Below are 22,240 nucleotides of genomic sequence, written 5' to 3'. Positions count from 1 at the left end.
TTATCATAAGACGATGTGTCATGCACAACAACCAGACCCCTACCCCCAGGGTCAAGGTTGCACTTGCTCATTCAAGGTCAACATTGTCTATTTGAGGGTATATGTCGTGTCTGGTCCATAACTTTTTTATCTTTGAAGGGATTTTGTAAATACTTGCCACAATTGCTCACAATAATGAGATGTGGCATGCGTAACAACCGGTCACCTACCTCCAAGGTCAAGGTCACACTTGGAGGTCAAAGATTACCATAATCTGTTACAGGGTATATTTCGTGTATGGTCCATTTCTTTGTCATTTATCAAAGGAATTTGTAATAACTGGGCACAAATGTTTGTTATAATAAGACGATGTGTCAGGCACAACAACCAGACCCCTACCTCCAGGGTCAAGATCGCACTTGCTCATTCAAGGTCAACATTGTCTTTTTGAGGGTATATGTTGTATCCGGGCTATAACTTTCTTATCTTTGGAGGGATTTTGTAAATACTTGATATAATTGTTCGTAATAATGAGACAATATGTCAAGTGCAACAATTCAAGGTCAAGGTTACACTTGGAGGTCAAAGATTAACATAGTCTGTTAAAGGGTATATTTTGTGTCCGGTCCATAACTTTTTCAAATATCAAAAGATTTTGAAAATACTTGGCACAAATACTCAATATAATAAGACAATGCGCCATGCTTAACACCTGCATCCTTACCTCCAAGGTCAAAGTCACATTTCGAGGTCAAAAGTTAACATAGTCTGTTAAAGGGTAGATATTGTGTCCGATCTAGAACTTCTTCATAGTTCAAGGGATTTCGAAATAACTTGGCACAAATAGTCACAATAAAAAGACGATATGTCAACTACAACACCTGCACCCCTACCTCCAAGGTCAAGGTCACACTTAGAGATCAAAAGTTAATAGTCTGTTATATGGTATATTTTGTGTCCTGTCCATAACTTCTTCATAGATCAAGGGATTTTGAAAAATACTTGGCACAAATAGTCACAATGATAAGATGACATGACATGCATAACACCAGTGTCCCTACCTCCAAGGTCAAGGTCACATGTAGAGGTCAAAGATTTACATAGTCTATTATAGGGTATATTTTGTGTCCATTACAAAACTTTTTCATAGATCAAGGGATTTTAAAAATACTTAGCACAAATAATCACAATAATAGGACGATATGTCAGGTCCAAAATATGAGTCCCTACCTCCAAGGTCACACTTTGAGGTCAAAGATTTACATAGACTGTTACTGAGGTTACATTTTGTGTCTCATCTATAACTTCTTCATAGTTCAAGGGAATTTAAGAATACTTGGTACAAATGGTTACAATAATAAGACGATATGTCATGCACAATACCTACACCCCTACCTCCAAGGTCAAGGTCACACTTAGAGGTCAAAGCTTAACCTTCATTTTATTTCTTTAATAAATTTATTGTTGCATTTGCAGATCTAGCATTGATAATAATTTTGGACTGAAAGTCCTAAGATCCATAACTCAATCTTTTGAAATAACACAATCTTATGATTCATATAACTTCCCCGAGGCGTGGGACGTTGGTATTCTGTTACAAATTCTTGTTATTTAATAAAATATCTATTGTTCCAGAACAGTAATTTATGATGATTTTATGCAAGACTGGATGCCGTAATGTCAAGTTAATGTATATCTCAGTGCTTGCAGTTCTTTGATTTAGAATATAATCTTGATCACTTTATCAAACTGCACTAAATCAAATATCTTTTAACGTCTGGTGTTTTTTTGTATTTATAAACTATACACCAGAAAATATAAAAACACAATTCTATGTATTCATATGAAAATGACGGCTCATATCCATGAAAATATCAGTAAAATGAGCTTTTGAGTACATTCCCGCGTTTTGGGCAAACATAGCATTCGCATATGCCATTGTATGCGGAATTTATTTAGGAATAAAATGGTATATATTTCGTGTTATTTTGAGTGTATATATAAGACCGTACGTGTGATTATCAGCGACACTACTTCCCAACGTGTGATCATAACGAAGGGTGGTAAATACAAATAATAGAATTCTAAAAAAAAAAATACCGTTAAACGCAGAACTAGTTTTTAGAAGAAAAAATAATCATTTATCATTCGGATAAAACTGATTAATGTACGATTATTCACGGCACTACCATAACAGTGCCCTAAATACGCCGCCGCACAAGAATCACACGCTGGTCACAGAACAAAATCACAAACTATTGAACACAGTTGAAAATTCAAAGTCAACCGTTTGCTTGAATAGTGAAGTCAGTAAAACCCCTTGAACTAATAACCTTTCTCATTGAACTCCCTTCACTTTTACGTATGTATTAATATTGTTCCAAGCACTAAATTTATAAATATAACTTATTATATGACCGAGTGAACCGTGTATTGAACCGGTATGTCTAAATAACGCAAAGGGAGATTTTTTGGCGCAAATGGCACAAATTTTACCTCAAGTTTGATTTTCTTCTAATATTGTGGTTGGAGGCATGCAGCTTTATATACTGTTTATTCCAATAAACAGTATATAACAGTATAACAGTATATAACAGTATATACTGTTTATTCCAATCAAATAATATTAACATTTTTTTATGCAAACCCTGGACTAAAATTGTTTGATTATCATACTTTATACCCGTTTTGGAAAATGTAGAGGAAATGCTTCATTATATTTAACAAAACAGTGACCGAAAATTTTATTATTGAACTTTACTAGAAACTTTTATTTTGATACTACTTTTAATATAAAATTATATACTTTTTCTACAAAGGGAACTGAATTTAAAATACAAATTTTAAATGATATGTATATCATTTAATTTACAATAAGTAATTTTATATTTTTTTGTAGAAAAAGTATCCCTAGTGCGCCAAGAAAAAAGTCCATTACTCGGGCATATAATCTTTTAAAACATTAAAAAAGATGAAGTGTAAAACAAACTTTAATTGCAATATATATAATAAATCCTTTTTTGTTTAATAATTGTAATTTATAACCATTCATTGTGTCTTTTATGCCATATAATATCCCCAAATATTTTCAAATTAAACAAATCTTCTACAGCAGCAAAAATACCTCTCGCATGCTTCTTTTAAAGAAGCAAACTTGTATATGTATACAGTCAAACTAAAAAATACACTCGTGAGCAGTTATTTAATGAGGTAGTTTTATAAAGGGGACGTAACTTTGTTAATAATCAATTATATTCAGAATTAAACAATTTTGGCTCATTTGTACATATATTTTTACTGTTGCCCATTTATCATCCTAATCACAATTGTGTTTTGTCTTATACTTAACCTGTTGGATGCGAATGTGTGTATACAATGTTCTCAAAAGGAATTCACGGATTGTTGAAAAAAAAAACTAAAAACAAAAAGAAATGTAAAAATATCGCGTTGTTCAGTTTGCTGCAGATAATGATGGGAAGATATTGCACAATTATAGTATTGCAAAATGCCTATACTGATGATTAATAAGAGCTAGTTTACATCTTTTACTTTAACATATACTGAATGTAACTTACTATTATATCATATTATATTATGTTATTAGCGCGAATCCTTAATTGTGCCTTTTTTTACATTTCACGTGAAAACTGTTGTAATTGAGAAAATTTAATACTCATTATATCAAATACGAACGTAATCTTTTTTTATTTTTTATAAACTACTGAAATAGTGTTGATGTCTTATTTGTTGAAAACTTCTATAATGATATAATTATATGTAATGCATATTTCTGAAATAATTGACAATTTTTTCGCAAACATATCCCTGACATATCTCTGAGTTACATTGCTATTCTATTCTTTATTCCACTCAGATCATGCAAACATGACATTTGCAATGAACATCATAAACGAGGCTAAGAACCATATATAAATATCACACAATATATAAACTAAAGCGGGAAAGTTCATAATCAACAAATATTACATTGAAGTTATACAGATCAACACTTTTTACAGGTTCACGAGTCAATTGACAGCATATACATCCTTTGGTGTATCAAAACGGATAGAGGTGTTTATATAAGTTTAATATTATGGAAATGTCGTGCCAATTAAAAAAGAACCTCTGCTTTCCTTATACTTAACCCTTTTTCACACTTAACCCTTTGTCACACCATTACTATAACTAGATCTTTGTCATTTCGAGTCTTCCTTTTATTTATTTATTTATTTATTATCCCCCGCCGATGGGATACTAAGAGATGTGCATATAGTCGGATTGTTCGGTCAGATACTTATAACTCAGATTTACGGCCCTTTATTAGTTATGTAGTATGCATACACCTCATTGGCATTTCCAGATATTACTATTTAACACAAAGTTATGGCTCTGTTATTGCCCTGAATATTTATCAAGTTCAAAGAATATTACTGTTTATGCCACGATTAATATATAAATAAAGCCTTATGTCTTCAGTTGTTGTGTTAATAATAACCAGTGCTCGGCGGGGGATATAAATTCAACGAATTTGCTTGTTTATTTATTTATTTATTTATTTATTTATTTGTTCTTTTCATTTAATTTTGGATTTTACTATAATTATCTTTAATTGCATGCAAACACACAAAGCGCAATAAATAAGACTTAACATATTTCAGCTAAAAAGGGGAACTAATATTAATAAAAAAAACGGAGGGATATCCATGAAACAGACTTTTTTTTACTATTTTAAGACAGAGAAACCTAAACTGAAAAATATTTTTTAATTATATCAGGAATTATTTATATTACTGTTATATTACTGTAATTCAAGAATATTAAGTGTAAATATAATACCGTCCGTGTGATTATCACGGCACTACCCAAACCCGTCTGATAATTACGACCCTGCGTAATAATCACACACGTGGTAATATTACCACGCGTGTGATAATTACGCGACACCGGTATCAAACCTGGCCAATTTTATATTGTAAAATTATATGAATATGAATTAAATTTGATTTAAAGATTTAAACATCTTTAATTACTTTGCCCAATTCAAACACGTTTGAAAAGTTGGTAGACTTCAGTGATAATATTAATTAACCCTTTCCCACATGAGCATAATGTGAAAAATGGCCATTTTCACTGAAAAGCCTCCTCTTACAAGTTCAAACTGCTATGAAACTTTGAAAAATGCTTCAATAATAATCAAACTTGGCACAAATGTTGACTGGACCATTGCCTTTGTAACGACATGCTCAGTCTTAAATTTCCTGTTACCATGGCAACGAGGGGACATCTCAAAATTGCCAAAAATCACTATTTTGCCTCGATTTTTTCCATCAAAACTTATTTCAAAGTGCTGCAACTTCTCAAGGGATTGAGATAGAGTCAAAGGCTTTTCAGCGTTGGTAACACATTACCTTATGATCGACCTGGGGTTATTTTAAGCCTCTCATAAGTCCAAAATTTTCTTGGCGATGAGGGGGACTCCACCAACCTTCAAACCCCCCAAACAGAAGGGGGCACATCCCCCTTCTGGCAACCCCCTGATGTATCTTTTAGATGGGGGCGGCGCCGAAAAAGTGCTCACTTTTTTAACAACATTTCTCAAACGAAAACAGATGTTTGGAGCCCAAATAGGACATTTTTCACTATTTCAGGCCTAAAAAAGGCGGGGGGGGGGGTCGAAAATGCGTTGTTTCGCGTATATATGAGGTAAAGGGTTAAATAAAAACAAGTCTAGACCGATGTTTCAATGTCTTTTATTTTTGGTCATATTAATGCAGAATTTATTTGACGTAAATGTCTGAACGTTAATTTATATTTCACTCGTTTACATTTTTTTTAAAAAGTAATAAGATCACATTTTGTGTTTAATATTTGGTTCAAGTAGCATAATTTATGTATTTTTGTAGAAGTTAGACAACCTTACAGTGAAAGTTCTAGGAATTGTATTATTTAAACAAGAAGACTTAAATCAAAGTTTTCCTATAAACCAAATTATTCTGATACCAAGAGGAAACTTCCCCCAATGTTATTTGATATGTCATTACAATTTTATACGCTTTGAGCATTGTAGTTTCGGAAGAAAAACTCTTTAAGACATGTTAACTAAATAAGTCTATTTTAACAAAATGACCAATGAGTACTTATTTTGACTTCAACGGCATGATTAAATAATTCTTGTAGAAAACAATAAGGTAATGCGTCTTATATAGGAATTGTTGTTTTGGAGAGAAAAAAATACATTTTTTACGATATGAGTAAACTTAGTGATTTCTTGGGTAAAACATTTTTGACATAAAAGGAGTGATTAATACAACCTCGGTATAACAAGGCAATGATACATGCTTTGTAAATTACACAAAATGAATGACATGCGTAAATAATAATAATATTGCCCTCAATCTATTTACCAACTGTCTTTAACATCTCTTATTAGATCTTAGGACAGACGGAATGAAAGACAGTCGAACGGATAGATAGAGGGAGGAAAAAATGGCATGCATGTTTTTATATTGCCTTTTTTCTAAAAATGATATATCTAATCTACTTTTTATACATCCAAAACAATTTTCGGCCTGTATTCTAATGCATATGGTCGTCCATTAGCAGATTCCGTGTCTAGTCTGTATATTTTTGAACTGGAAGAATCACAGGTTTGACCTTACTCGGATCAAGTTTACACTTACTTATTTTGTATCAATTTCAAAATTTCGTGTCTGTTCTGTATCTATTGAACCGATGGAAGGAAATTAAAACTATTTGACAGATGATCACTTATAATGAGACAATATGCAGAACCTAGGTTTCGACTTTATTAGATCAAAGTTTGCCCCGCCCCACTTGATTTACATATGTTTTATATAGGAAAACAATGTTTATATTATTTACAAAACGACAATGTCTATAGCTTAGATATTCGGCATGTAGCATGCCTTTTTGTGGGATCTTGATCTTGTCCTTTGGGTCTATATTGGCCCAGCTCTGGGGGTCACTTGTTTCATATACATTTGAATAGGAAGTACCGTTTGGTCTTATTCCGTGAAATTACAATGCCCAGAGCTTTAATTATTTGAATGAAGCATGTTTTGTGGACCTCCACAAAATTAATATTAATTATGCCCTGAGAATATGTGCCCCGCCGCTTTGGTCATCTGATTTATTTACATTTATGTAGAAAAACAACAACAACATTTAGTCTTAGTCTGTAAATATACATGTAATATCCAGAATTTAAATATTTGGTTTGTAGTATAACCTTGTTTACCTCCACAAAACTGATTCATATTAAACCATGGGTCAATACTTCACCCCCTGGACACATAATTAATGTAGACTTATTTAGGATAACCTAATAACATTTTATTGTGTAGATCAAAAATTACCAGAGCTTAGATATTTGGCATGTAACATTGCTTAGTTGACCTTTACAAAAGTGACATAAATCATGACCCTTGGGTAAGTATTGGCCCCAGACCTCGGAGTCACTTTAAATAATGTAGACTTTTAAACATATCTTGAAAGTATTTACTTCTATACTTTTAAGCCCAGAACTATGATATTGACATGTAGCACCAATTTGCAGTCTTCTACAGCGGTTAATTAGTATTGAAAGAATAATTAAGATAAAACAATTTTGGTGAACTTTTATGAATGGGTTTCTTCCCTAATTGAATTATCACTTTTAATTACTTTAATAAAGTTTCATTGCCCAGTCCTTGCAGTGTTCATGTTTGAGTTATGGGAGTATCCAGAATTATTCAGTTTTCATTAATGTCTTTATTTTATCACCCAAGATGAAAAGACAAACCACGATCACCAACCCAGCTGTTGCACGTGTTAGTTATGACTGGATCCGGATTGCCTTAGCTATAATGATCTATTGAATCTGTGTGTGTGCGTGCGTGTGTGCGTGCGTGTGTGTGTGTGTTGGTGTGCGTGTGTAACATTTTTTTCCAGATAAACTAGAGACAGTTAACTTCCTCTTCAACATATTGTTAATGTTGTTTCTGTCGTTTTTATATGATAAAAAGGACGGATGGAAGTTAATAAATATTTATATACAAAATATAAAAACTCTTACCCTTGTACCTACAGACAAGAAGATTTTTTTTACGATATGTACATAGTGACTGAAAATCAATGACCCCCTGGGCGGGCCAAATTTTGACCCCAGAGAAATAATTTGAACAATCTTGCTAGAAGTTCACTACACAATGTTTCATGCAAAATATCTAACCTCTAGCCTTTGTCAATTTAGAGAAGATGATTTTTTTTGATTTTTTACAATATTCATATAAGTAAAAACCTATGACCCTGGGGCGGGGCTAATTTTGACACTAGAGGCAAAATTTGAACAACGTTGATAGAGTACCTATAGCTGATATCATATACCACATATCAAAGCTCTAAACATTATACCTTCAGACAAGAATATTTTTTGTTTTACTATATGTACATTGTGAAAATCAATGACCCCCGGGCGGCGCCAATTTTGATACCAGGGCTATAATTTGAACAATCTTGCTAGAGGTTCACTACACAATGTTTCATTCAAAATATCAACCTCTAGACTTTGTCAATTTAGAGAAGATGATGTTTTAAGTTTTTACAAAATACATTAAAGGAAAACCTATGACCCCCGGGGCGGGGCTTTTAAGTTTTTTATATATGTATATATAGTGAAAATTAATGACTCCCGGGGCGGGGCCAATTTTGATCCCAGGGCTATAATTTGAACAATCTTGGTAGAGGTCTACCAGACAATGCCTTATGCAAAATATCTATGCTCTAGGCCTAAGAAGATTTTTAAATTTATTCTTATAGTTCCTTTTGCTTGCCATTGCAACCAGATTTCTGCATGGAATGAAAGTCTTTGAACACCCGAGGAAGCCTTTCACCCAAGGATCAATCCTGCCAACTTTGGTTGAAATTCTCCACTGTTTTGTCAATCTTAAGACCGTAGGTCAAATATTGTTTTGGCTGAATGTGCCAAAAGTTGAAAACCATAAATCTTTCACTAAGTTAACGGCAAGAATTTTACAAATACTGAATAAATCCACAAGCAAATCCCAAGTTGCATTAGTACACGTCCTGACCCGATTCTTGTAAACTTTCATGCCTACAGGTCACACACTTTTTGAGCTATGCATGAACAAGTTGATAATTGCAAATTTGTACTAAGTCAAGGGCAATAACTCACACAAAACTGGAAAAAATCCACATGCAAAACCTCAGGTGCATAGCTTCACAGTGATATTGATCACTATTCCTGTTAAGGTGACAACGGAGTCAATTATTACTGAAAATACCTAAAATGAGATTCTTTGCTTAGTAGATTTATCAACCTTTTCTGAACACATTCGTGATTTAATTTTGGAAGCAGTTAGTCCAAAAAATGTGTTTTTAAACGTTTTTAAACGGTACCTGTACCATTTTATCTGCTATTCGCGTAACCTGTCAATTATCGATAACGCTCGCCCCCCTGTTGAGGCATCAATGAGGGAAATCGGGTAGTTCCATATATCCGTGAATTACCCGTCCATACTTGTCCATACTACTCGTAATTCATGTATCGTACAAATACCGTACATCTTTTATGAATATCGTCTACCTTTTATTAAGTATTTTTATAAAATAAGAAATTGTCGGCCAATGTACGTAACATAATGTATGAAACATAAATAATTAAGCATAGCGGCAAATCGCACGACCACGGGTTGATTTAAAATATAGTTGCTAAAATATCCATAATGTGTGAAAATAATTTGTCTGTCCCGTTAATCTGATAGATATTACATTGAGTTTATGGACTTTTGTACGGATTCATCGCTTGCTTTACATTCAACCTCGTTTTCTAACAATGTCAAGTAAAACAACAACAAAAACAGACAACATTTTTTATGTGAACGCCTATATGACTTGTGGTAAGGTGTCCCTGACTAATTTCTAAACCATTTTAGATTGTTTAAGGATGATCATTTCTCTATGAATCAATAAAAAAAGATATTAATATATACTATCAGTGAATGCTCTGAATAAATTGTTCGCCAGTAAATCGAACACAGTACTAATAAACCTGGGACAAAGTATGGAATTTATTGTATATCCCAGTAGAAACTGGATATCTATGCCGTACATAGATGATTTTCATGATAAAAGAAGTCATAAAGGTCAGATCATAATGATCGAGTGATACCTTCTTCTTCTATTGTAATAATTATGTCAAGCATTTATTTCAATTTGGAGGAAGAAATATATAATATCTCGTTTTTATTTTTACATTTACCATGGACTTTAAAAGACCATCAGAAGCTCTGTTTTTTGTTATTTTATTTTATATTTTAACGGAATTTTATACACGAATACACAGACAGAGTGACTCTGGTATAATATAATAATAATGCTGATGATAATAATAATAATCTTCAAAAGTGAAACAATTAAATACCCCGCTAGCGGTGCGCAAATACGTTCCATTTCCCCCCACCGAGTGCCTCAAATTTTACCGAAAGTCACGTGACATGTGCGACCGACAGTAAATCACGTTAAGATTTGAAGAAATTTCTGTTATAAACTGATATTAATCAGCAACTTTTTAATTGGTCAGATGTCACTGGTCATGAAATGTTGTTAGAGTATGTTAGCGCAACTTGTGACCCTCTCTGGTGCGAATATTTGTGTATTATGCAATTATTTAGCGTGAAACGTAGGGGTCCGAGAGAGAACAGCCGATTTATGACACTTCGTTTGATGCGGGTCGGACTAACTTTGAATCGGCATAACTTTTTTTAATAATCAAGCAATTAACATGCGGTTTAAAGCACATGAAAGGGAATTTATTTACGGAGGGAACCGTGTCAGGGATTTTTGTTTGCTCGATCAGCGACTTAATTATCTTTAATTACGTAATATGTATGGTGAAAAAAGTCGCATAAAATGTTTGACGTTACGTAATATTTTTTTGAGAAAAGATAGAAAAAATTTGAGACACGGTTCCCCAGATATTATAAGTATGTTTATTTTCCAAAAGTTTGATGACAAAAAAATAAAAAAATGACTTTGATATGACGATTTAAAATTTTAGGATTTTTATTAAAAATCAATCATTTACAAAGGCATTTTTTTCAAATATGTTATTTTTTATGTTGATCAACGACATTTAATGCACAAAGATTAAATAAATAACAATTATTACTAAAATAAGTTGGTTTAAATGACATTTATGTGAGTACCACGGAAAGTGTCTGTTGTCACCTTAAGTTGTTTGATTCTAACTAAATCACTCAAGGAACAAATAACACAACTTAATGGAACGGTTTTTACTGCAGGGTTTTTAAGTCCAGGGTAATAAGTCTTCATTACTGGATAAATGCACAGACAAACAAAACTGTAAAAAGTCCACATGCGAAACCCAAGGTGCACAGCTTCACAGTGATGTTGATCATTTTTCCTGTTAAATTGGTTGATTCCACCTAAATCACACAAGGAACAAATAACAGAACTTAATGGAACGGTTTTTACTCCAGGGTTTTTATGTCCAGGGTAAAAAGTATTGATAACTGGATAAATCCACATTCAAGCAAAACCAAATGTACACAACAACACATGCTGAGCAACATTTATATTAAGTTTCATGACTCTAGGTTAAATACTGTTTGAGCTACGCACGACACAAAATTCAAAATTGCAAATTTTCACAAATTAAAAGGCAATAACTCTACAAATACAAAATAAATCCACACGAAAATACCAAGATGTACAACTACACATGCTTATCAACATTCCTGTAAAGTTGCATGGCCCTAGGTCAAATACTTTATGAGATACGTACGACACAAGCTGAAAATTTCAAATTTTTATCCAGTCAAGGGCAATAAGGCTGACAAAACATAATAAATCTGCATGCAAAACCCCAGGTACAGAACTTGAGAAACATTTCTGTAAAGTTTCATAACTATAGGTCAAATACTTTTTGAGCTACATGCGACACAAAATGAATTTCATAATCATTAAGTTGACTCAACTTTGTAGCAGAATTTGATTGAGGAGGAGGATGTCAAATTGAATTGCAAAATAATGTGTATAATTGGCACATAAATAGTTAATGTTCATGCGCGCCACAAACGATGGGAATATTTTTTTCTTCAAGCAGACCTGGAAGTGGACATATAATATATGTTTTCGAGTTCCTACACTGGAATGTTGTAGTAACTCTTGAATCTTACTGTGAACTCACATAATATAATAGTTTCTTAGGCATAAAATGCCATGGTTTTATCTAAAAAGAAATTTTCGTGTATTTGTGTAATCTATGGAATGTCTGTTTTTGCAAAACAAAGTAAATTGCACATCGGGTTGTGCAAAGTAATCTTACAGCAGACGAAACATAATTTCATTGGATCATATTTTATCATTTTCAAGAAAAAGCATGAAATTTGTTGATCATAATGATTTTGCAGTAGTTTGTCTTCAACCTGAATAATAAACTATTTTCAAACAACACTATCTTTAATTTCAAACAAGATTTTTTATTATTAAAATATTATGCACTGAACATTTTAAAGTAGCTCTATTGAGGTGCAAAACCCTAAAACATAAAATTTGAAAATTTTACATAAATTAGCTGGGGCACTTAATTAAAATGTAATATATGTAGAAATATACTAAGTCTAATACAGAAAATTGATTTTAGAGCAACTTTTAGACCGATTGGTGTCTTTTTGTTCTTTTCTTTAAGTAAATTAATTTTGGAAATGAAAGTGATAATTATGAAAAAGGGTAATGAGCATTTTTTTACTGTTCTGAAATTTCGTAAATAGTATTGGTATAGACCTAAATCAAACGGTATAGATATCTTCAAAAAGGGTTCTGACTCATTCATGTGAAAGAATACCTCAGTTGAGTCACCTTAAAATGCACTGTCATCTTAGAATAAATATTTTAATAGAATACCTTTAAATGCATCTATTTCTTGCCTAAGTTTGGTAAGTTCTGTATCTTGTTTTCTGTTTTTTGTGTTGATTTCTTGTCTAAGCTTTTGAAGTTCTGTTTCTTGGTTATCATTTGCTTTCTTGAGAACTGCTTGAGTGGCATTTATTGAATTGATACGATTTATCAGTTCATCGTGCTTGGTTTTCAAGTCGGCAAAATCTGTACGAAGTACACGCAGACGTACCATTAAAGCATTCAGATCGTTTTCTCTACAATTATCATAGATTGCAAGCAACACATTCAAGTTATCAATGATAATGAGTAAAGAGAGAAGAAATTTCATTTTTTCAATAAAATTTGATATGAAAATGTCCGCATATAATCTACAACAAAATTATCCGTTATGACATAACTTAATGGAACGGTTTTTACTCCAGGGTTTTTAAGTCCAGAGTAATAAGTCTTGATTACTGGATAAATCCACATGCAAGCGAAACCAAAGGTGCACAACAACACATGCTGAGCAACATTCATGTAAAGTTTCATGACTCTAGGTTAAATACTGTTTGAGCTACGCACGACACAAATTGAAAATTGCAAATTTTCACTAAGTAAAAGGCAATAACTCTACAAATACAAAATAATTCTACACGAAAATATCAAGATGCACATCTACACATGCTTATCAACATTCCTGTAAAGTTGCATGACCTTAGGTCAAATACTTTTAGAGTTCTGTGCGACACAAGCTGAAAATTGCAAATTTTTATCCAGTTAAGGGCAATAACTCTGACAAAACATAATTAATCTACATGCGAGACCCAGGTACAGAACTTGAGTAACATTTCTGTAAAGTTTCATAACTATAGGTAAAATACTTTTTGAGCTACATGCGACACAAAATGAATTTCATAATCATTAAGATGACTCAACTTTGTAGCAGATTTTGATTGAGTAGGAGGATTTCAAATTGAATTGCAAAATAATGTGTATAATCGGCACATAAATAGTTTATGTTCATGCGCGCGACAAATGATGGGAATCTTTTTTTCAAGCAGACCTGGAAGTGGACATATAACATATGTTTTCGAGTTCCTACACTGAAAGTGTTGTAGTAACTCTTGAATCTTACTGTGAAGTTACATAAAATAGCTCCTTTGAGGTCCAAAACCCTAAAACATAAAATTTGAAAATTTTACATAAATTAGCTGGGGCACTTAAAATGGAATATATGTAGAAATATAATAAGTCCTATACAGAAAATTAATTTTAGAGCAACTTTTAGACCGATTGGAGTCTTATTTTTTCTTTTCTTTCAGTAAATTAATTTTAGGAATGAAAGTGGTAACTATGGAAAAGAGTTATGACCATTTTTTACTGTTCTGAAATTTCGTACATAGTGTTGGTATAGACCTAAATCAAATGGTATAGATATCTTGAAAAAAGGTTCTGACCCATTCATGTGAAAGAATACCTCAGTTGAGTCATCTTAAAATGCCCTGTCATCTTAGAATAAATATTTTAATAGAATACCTTCTTTTATTGCATCTATTTCTTGCCTAAGTTTGGTTAGTTCTGTATCTTGTTTTCTGTTTTCTGTGTTGATTTCTGAAGATGTACTGTTGATTTCTTGTTTAAGCTTTTTAAGTTCTGTTTCTTGGTTATCATTCGCTTCCTTGAGACCTGCTTGAGTGTTATTTATTAAATCGATACGATTGATCAGTTCATCGTGCTTGGTTTTCAAGTCGGCAAAATCTGTTCGAAGTACACGCAGACGTACCATTAAAGCATTCAGATCGTTTTCTCTACAGTTATCATTGTTTGCAAGCAACACAATCAAGTTATTAATGATAATGAGTATAGAGAGAAGGAATTTCATTTTTTCAATAAAATTTGATATGAAAATGTCCGCATATAATCTAGAACAAAATTATCCGTTTATAAACTATTATTACGTTGGAGTTTAAATTTGTCCTTGTTAACCAAAAAGTCTGAAATGTTTTAACTAAATAAAGATATATTGTGTTTACGGTACAGGTAATCAGTTTTTCCTCGTATCTCTACACTATTATTATCATACACCTTCTAAAGACAGCCCACATCATATTCTATTAAGTTTTATCAGAAGATAATATAACTGTTCTGTATAAAGTGTCTGCCCGTGACTGAAATTATGTCCGGAGGGGGGGGGGTGGTGGTAAAGATATGGTTCTTGTATTATTGGGATAAAGTTATGATTCTTGAATTAAAGTAGTTAAAGATAAAGATGAAATTATGGTTCTCTAAATAATGAGGTAAATGTATGTTTCTTGAATTAAAGTAGTTAAAGATAAAGATATGGTTTTTGAGTGAATGTGGTGAAGTAGGGTTCTTAAATAAGGTAAAGATAAAATTATGGTTCTTCAATTAATGAGGTACAGGTATGGTTTCTGAATTAAAATGGTTAGATACGAGGGATGATCAAAAAATAACCGGACTTTGTACATGATTCTTTACCTGTTAAATGAATTTAAATAAAAATACACGGAAAATAAATCGGAATCTATCCCCTAAATGATACAAAAAAACCAACAAGAAACATTGACAAATAAAAAAGTTATGCTGTTATTGGTATGTACATGTAAAGCAATGCGGCGCACGGTATAACTTGAAATTGGCGTGAACGACGTCGCAAGCGTATTTTCCTTCGTAGCAGCTTTTTACTCATTCACGGAGTAGGCCAATACGTGGTACAATCATGTTGTTGATGCGGCGGATCCACTGCCCATATATTTCTGTACAATTAGGTATCATATTGTATTTTTTTTAAAAATGGATGATGATAAAGAGCTCCTGTAATGACGCAAATTTCCGTTCTTTCCTTCTGTAACTTGATTGTTGGAAAAATCGCACATTGCAAAAGACCTATATTATGTACTACAATACGTATGAAATGTTAAAATAATGTTGCTGAAATGATAAGTATCATACATAGAAAAAAATAAAAGAAGATACAGCTATGAACAAAATTTCATTATTTTAAGAAATACTGAGAACGCATAGCCGATTTTGAACAGTGACTCACTAATTGTTGACACAATTTCTCCATAAAAACTACTGCGCTAAAATAAGAAAATAATTGATACAATTGTAAACCCAAGAATACAATATATATAATAAATGCGCATTAACTGGTTATCATTTAAAACCTCTAGATTTGCACTGCACCGTCCCGTAGCTACTCTCGAACATCGTTGACAATGTCCGCAGTCAATCGACTGTTATTTTTCAACGTCTTGGCGTCACCAACGTCCTTGAAAATTTATTTTTCTGTCTCTACCTTACTTGTTCTCAATTTCTCTATTACCCTTTCTTAATTCTTAATGCTATTCAAAACATATGCTGTGGCTTTCTGGAAATTTTCCCTTGATACCCATAATCTTTTTCTACGTTTTAAACAGTTTCTCGTCTTACTTTTGACAATTTTTTTCTTATTGATCGATTTTTGATACATTCCGACGACATAGTTTTAACGGGAATATTTCATTCACATGTGACGTTTGAATTGTGATTGCAAATATAAATATGGTTTAAATGAAGTCATTTTTACTGACAACGTCAAAGTATGTTCATGACGTTTTGGCGTATTTTGAAATCTAAATGTGCCATATTGTGAATATATACGCAGCTTAAAGCGCCAGATGTCAAGTTGAATTTACACACTGCGCCGGGTGTGTGTTACCATGGTTTTTGAATTCGCTGTTACGGACAAGTTTTTGCGTTATCAGATTAGATAAAGCATCAGTTTACCGGTATTGTTTTCCGATTAAGTGTGATATATAACAATAAGTGATAGGTTGAAAATTCTTCAATTGACAGTCACAGTCCGGTTTATTTTTGATCATCCCTCGTATAAGGTTTATTAATTAATGGGTTGCAGGAATGGTACTTAAACTATGGTAAGAGATAAAATTATGGTTCTTTAATTAATGGGGTACATGTGTGGTTCTAGAATTAGAAGTGTTAACGATAAGGGTATTTCATTAATTGGGTGCGAATATGGTTCATGAATTAAAGAAGTGAAAGATAAAATAATAGTTCTTTAATTAATGGGTTACTGTAATGGTCTAAGAATTAGAGTGATTAAAGATATGGTTCTTTGATTAATGGGGTACAGGTAGGTTTCTAGAATCAGAGGAGTTAAAGATATAATACTTGAATTAATGAAGTGCAGGAATGGTTCCTGAACAAGAGTGGTTAAATATATGGTTCTTTAATTAAATTGACATTATGCCAATCCAAGAACAAGTGAATGTCAAAATAAGTTTTCCTTTTGCCATAATTCCTTTTAATATAAAAAATAATTTGAAATGATAATAAACAACGCATGGATTCAAACGATATTTTCGTAAATATCCAATAGAATTAACCTGTTACGCTCATTTCATAAAAAGAGTGAGGCAGTCTATTTATATTTTAGGCAGATTTAATTTTATCCTAAACATTTTCCAATATGAACCGTTAGTCAATCACTATCTTTTGAAATATATAGTCAGTTCAGCTCAACTTCACTATGAAAATATGAGCATAATGTCACTTCAATGTAATACAGGAAAGGTTCCTTAACTAGAGGGGTTAAAGATATGGATCTTTAATTAATGGGGAACAGGTAGGGTTCTTGAATTAGAGGGGTTACAGTACACATTATGTTGAAATCAGGAAGTTTTAAAATGTAATATAATAAGACAATGAATGATAAAAATTAAGGAAAATTTATGATAGAATTAATAGAAAATGTAAATAAATATCTGTGATATTAACTGCCTGCTTTCAAATCCTGTATTCATATTTAATAATGATATTTAATATTGATGTTTTGCATTGCAGAACTGCATAATTTACAGTTAAAAATGAAATAAAAAAAAGAAAGTAAATCTATTTGGTCTCATACGGCTAGTACTAGTGTCGTATTACGGAGAGAGAACGCACAGATGTTTCATATTTTATTACTGATACACAAGTGTACAAGTCAACTATCAAATTCGAACTTCCTAGACTGGGCGTTGAGACCACTATTTATAATGACAGCTTTTAACATAAATTGTTATGAAACACGTATATTCTCATGTACATTATTAATCTTTCTGACATTTATAACCACCGAGTCCAGCCTGCATGTATATTGTCAAATAACATACATAAATCTTCGTCATGTTTCAAGTTCATATTATAATAAAATACATGCACTTATACTAAAATATTTGTTGTCTTTCTTTTGAATTATATAAAATGTATGACTAAGTAAACTTAAAATGCAATATGAAACACTAGGGTTTCATTAAGATTTTAGAAGAAAGTAATTTTAAGAAATGTATTTTTAAGAAATGTATGGAAATTAAACATTTTAGTTTAGTATTTGAAAACACCTTGAATCATATAAGTATAAAAATACAATCAAGCTAAAATAAATCGCTTATTTCTTGTGTGTTTGTTACAGTTTCTTGAAAAAATACTTATTTGCCATACAAATGAGCCATCGTTTGCTTCTTGATCATTAGTAAAGTTTAAATGATTAAATCCTTTTTATACAAGGACAAAATGCCACTTAAATTTGATATTTCCAGCGCCGGCATCACAGAAAATGTCTGATCTGAGGAGAAGGATGATGAAATAGGTCCAAAACCGTTCAATCCTACAGCTGCTGGCCTCTCACAGAAAGTGTAAATAACTGATAGGCCTGCCAGTGGCCCAGCAAACTCAATACTTAAGTCTAGGTCGAGATCTCATTTTTGATTTCATGAGATTTTATTCTATTTTGTAGCTTGATGTTTCTATGAATAAGGGAGATAATCCTTCTCATCTTGATTTCTGCATTAATTTCAACATTATATCTTGGTTAATATAACTTCCCCCATTGTTTAACTGCCTGTATTGCATTCAAAAATAATTGGTCACCATTTGGCAACTTTAATACTATTTAAGGACATGCTTGGTGACCTGTTCGGGGTCACAGTGACTGAAAGGGCGGAAAGACCATTATTAAACTTAGAAAACAAACACACACACACACACACACACACGCACGCACGCACGCACTCACGCGCGCACACACGCACACACACACAAAAGACAAAAAAACAAAACAACCACATACTCAGTGAATTACTGGATTCAAAATTAATAGGTCACCAGTTGGCAACTTTAAACTTTATGAACATGATTGGTGACATGTCCTGGGACAGTGTACTACCTGTGCAAATTCTTTTATACATTCAATGTATTTCATCATTTTTATGCTATTGACTCAGTGTATCATACTTGCACAGTGTTAAATGTCATCCGTAACTAGGAAAGTGTTTATAAAGCCAGTCTGTCACGCGCGACGCAGACAGATTTTATTTCAACCGTTCCGACTTTATACAAACATGTATCTGAACTTAAATATGAAACATAAGACTTTTTATCAGTGCTTTGTATTATGCACGTTTAATAGTTGTTTAAATTTAAATCGTGTGTAGATACTTTGACCTCAGCATGTAACAACAATAAATATAGGTTAGTGTTAAATAATATGTATTAACAAAAATAATTGGTCAACCGTGCCGTAGGCATGGGACAAACTATTTTTGTTAATGCGTATTACTAAAAATTAACCTATTCAATGATCAACATTATTTTACAACAAAAAACAAGGCATTTTTATAAACTGCGTGAACATTGTCGCCTATATATAGCCCGCCCTTTTGTGGTTTTCACAAAATAGTGATACAACACAAACACATGATGTCTAAACCTAGTCAAGTTCCTTACATGTCACATTTAGATAAGCTAATTAGTTGGCCCTTTCAACATATAATCAGGCACATTTTTTAAAATAAAATGCCCCGAATTTATACCTTTGTCTACAGTAAGAATATCATGTCTGGGAAAATGATACAATTAGCTAAAAGCAACGGAGTCAATGGAATGTGTACATTCTTTTAAAATAAATTGAAAATGTGAGGAAAATTATTATGAGCTTATTAATTGATACAAATTTGTTATTTGATGCAAGTTATTCACTAACATTAAAAAAATCCCTATTGATTTGCTCCTTTGAAAAACAGATCACTTTTTTTTATTTTTGTGGTAGTTTATTATTCCCGCTTATGCTGTACCTACATATTTTACATTTCAGAGTGCAAACCACACCTCTAACTCCTCCCTAATATAATGCAATATTGAATTTAGTTACACTGGTTAGACGACGGATTAAGTAAATTTTATTTAGTAAGTACACATTATACAAAGTTAGACAAAGCAGAAATTTGAAAAAATACTGCAACATGATTGGACAAAAAATAATGTTGATCATTAAATATAAATAAATGTATAACATATTTAAAATTAAGATTAGTAAAATAGGCCTACCGTAAAGAGAGACAATTATTACAGTGATGAACTTACTAAAACAAGAGTTTAACAGGGACATAAGTCCAAAAATATAGCTTTCAGAAATATGTCCCTTGTCTGACAATTGCATCATGTGCAGCTAAACCTCGTATTCTATATGAGTAAATATAAAAAATAATAAAGCACATGTAAGTTTTATTTTACTACCACTCTGACACACTCGAAAATGGTACTGTGTCCTAGTTTCATGTTAATAACTTTTATAATGATTGAACATTGGGCTACATTAAAGGTTTTGCAGGAAGCCGACAACAACGACGACGAACTAAAGTCATTCATATTACTTACTTGATACTTTCCGATACACGACGGAACATTTGAAATGTTAGAGTTATTTAATGTTGATAAAGTATCTTAAAATTAATAAACCAGAAAGAAAATAAATTTACACTGTTAAATTTCTATTATACACATTTTTTTCACGCACAAAGTCGGGAATGTCTAACATGATGTACGTACTGTCACGATTCTCAAAGTAGACATGTAGTTTAATTTTTAATTGGTTGGAGCTACTGCACATGAGCGAAGTAAGATGAACTCCTGCAGGACTACAGAACACAAATTATTGTACTGGTATTTGCCAGAAAAATAGATTCAGCCAATCCAGCAGAGTACGATTCATCTCTAGCAAGTGGAGCATTTAGTAAATTAATCAACAGAAAGTAAATAAAAAAATGTAAAAAATAGCTGAGATAATTTTTGTACCAAGCTCCAAGGAATACTTGACAGATACCTAGTGGTTGTCAGAAATGACATAAATGTCATTCCTTGACAGTCTGCCAAGCAGTTTACCAATACATGTACTAATAACCTTCACTTTGGCAAAGAACTAATAACTACTGTACATACAAGTGCAAGGGTACAATGTGTTTGACCATAAATTACTTGTCATGATCAACTACAACTAAAGTGACATGCACCTTCCGAAATTCGAATCCGTTTCGCCTATTTCACAATCCAACATTCTACCTGCCGTCAAGTCTGTTTAATAAACCCTATCCTATCCTAACGATGTTAATCCGTGCACCGTAAAACAATACATAAATGTTATGTGACGCATCTTAAGTTTGTAAACTAAGTTGATTTTATAACTAGGTAAAGTGATTAAATATTATATAATCACAATAAGATAAATTTGACATTATGATAGTTATCAGGAATGCCCTTCTTTCGTTATATTATCTACAAATAAATGTTAAATTTAATCAACTGTTTCCTACTTTATATATATAAAACGTTATATTTATTTAAACATTATATGTAAAAAGAAGAGAGTAATAGTCTTGAAACAAGTGAATATGGTTTTCACAATTAATAGTAATAGGGTTAATGCACTAACTATTTTATATAAAGAATTCGAGAGCGTCAGAGGGGTAGTTAAATAAAATCAACATGTGCTTTATTGCATGTTTAATCTTGTTACCAAATTTATAAATATGTATAGACGTAAATTTTGCAGTTTTCACGAGATATCTTTGACCTAACGGTTGTCATGTTTCACTTGACAAAGATATTAAAACTCCTATTATCACGCCTGTTCTCATGTAGCCAGCAGGTAGAACCTTCTATATAAATGTCAGTTTTAAACCGGATTACCGGGATATGTTCTTCTTTTTTGTCTCTTCTTATATAAATAATTTTCAATGATATTTTGTGCAGCAATTGTTTGCAAGATAAAGAGCACAGCTGTTTTATCCGTAACCAACGAATCTACGTGCAAACAGTTAACGGACGTCTTTATAAATTAGCCAATATTTACAAAATAAAGCTTTGCAAAAGTTAATAATTTCTGCATTATAAACATAGCAAATCTTACTTAGAGATTTTTTTCGTCGGACAAGACATTAATCATCTAGTTCAATATAAGTGTACAAGCCTTGTCGAAATTATATCTTTTGATGAC

General features: G+C 32.2%; 1 protein-coding gene across 1 annotated transcript in view; it reads right to left on the bottom strand.

The window, feature by feature from the left end:
- Positions 1 to 15,047, bottom strand: part of LOC132743112 (CD5 antigen-like) — a 59,656-nt gene extending 44,609 nt beyond the window's left edge. Inside the window, exons 1-2 of the mRNA XM_060731629.1 lie at positions 14,440 to 15,047; positions 12,928 to 13,125 (exon numbers count right to left, since the gene is read on the bottom strand). Of these exons, the coding sequence (XP_060587612.1) occupies positions 12,928 to 13,125; positions 14,440 to 14,785 (544 nt within the window). The 5' untranslated portion in view covers positions 14,786 to 15,047. The remainder of the gene's footprint in view (positions 1 to 12,927; positions 13,126 to 14,439) is intronic.
- Positions 15,048 to 22,240: the final 7,193 nt, after the last annotated feature.

This window comes from Ruditapes philippinarum, unplaced genomic scaffold (genome assembly GCF_026571515.1).
Source record: "Ruditapes philippinarum isolate M1 unplaced genomic scaffold, ASM2657151v2 ctg981_1_1_1_1, whole genome shotgun sequence".
NCBI lineage: Eukaryota > Metazoa > Mollusca > Bivalvia > Venerida > Veneridae > Ruditapes > Ruditapes philippinarum.
The sequence above is the reverse complement of the archived record's forward strand: the minus strand, read 5'-3'. Positions and strand labels throughout refer to the sequence as shown.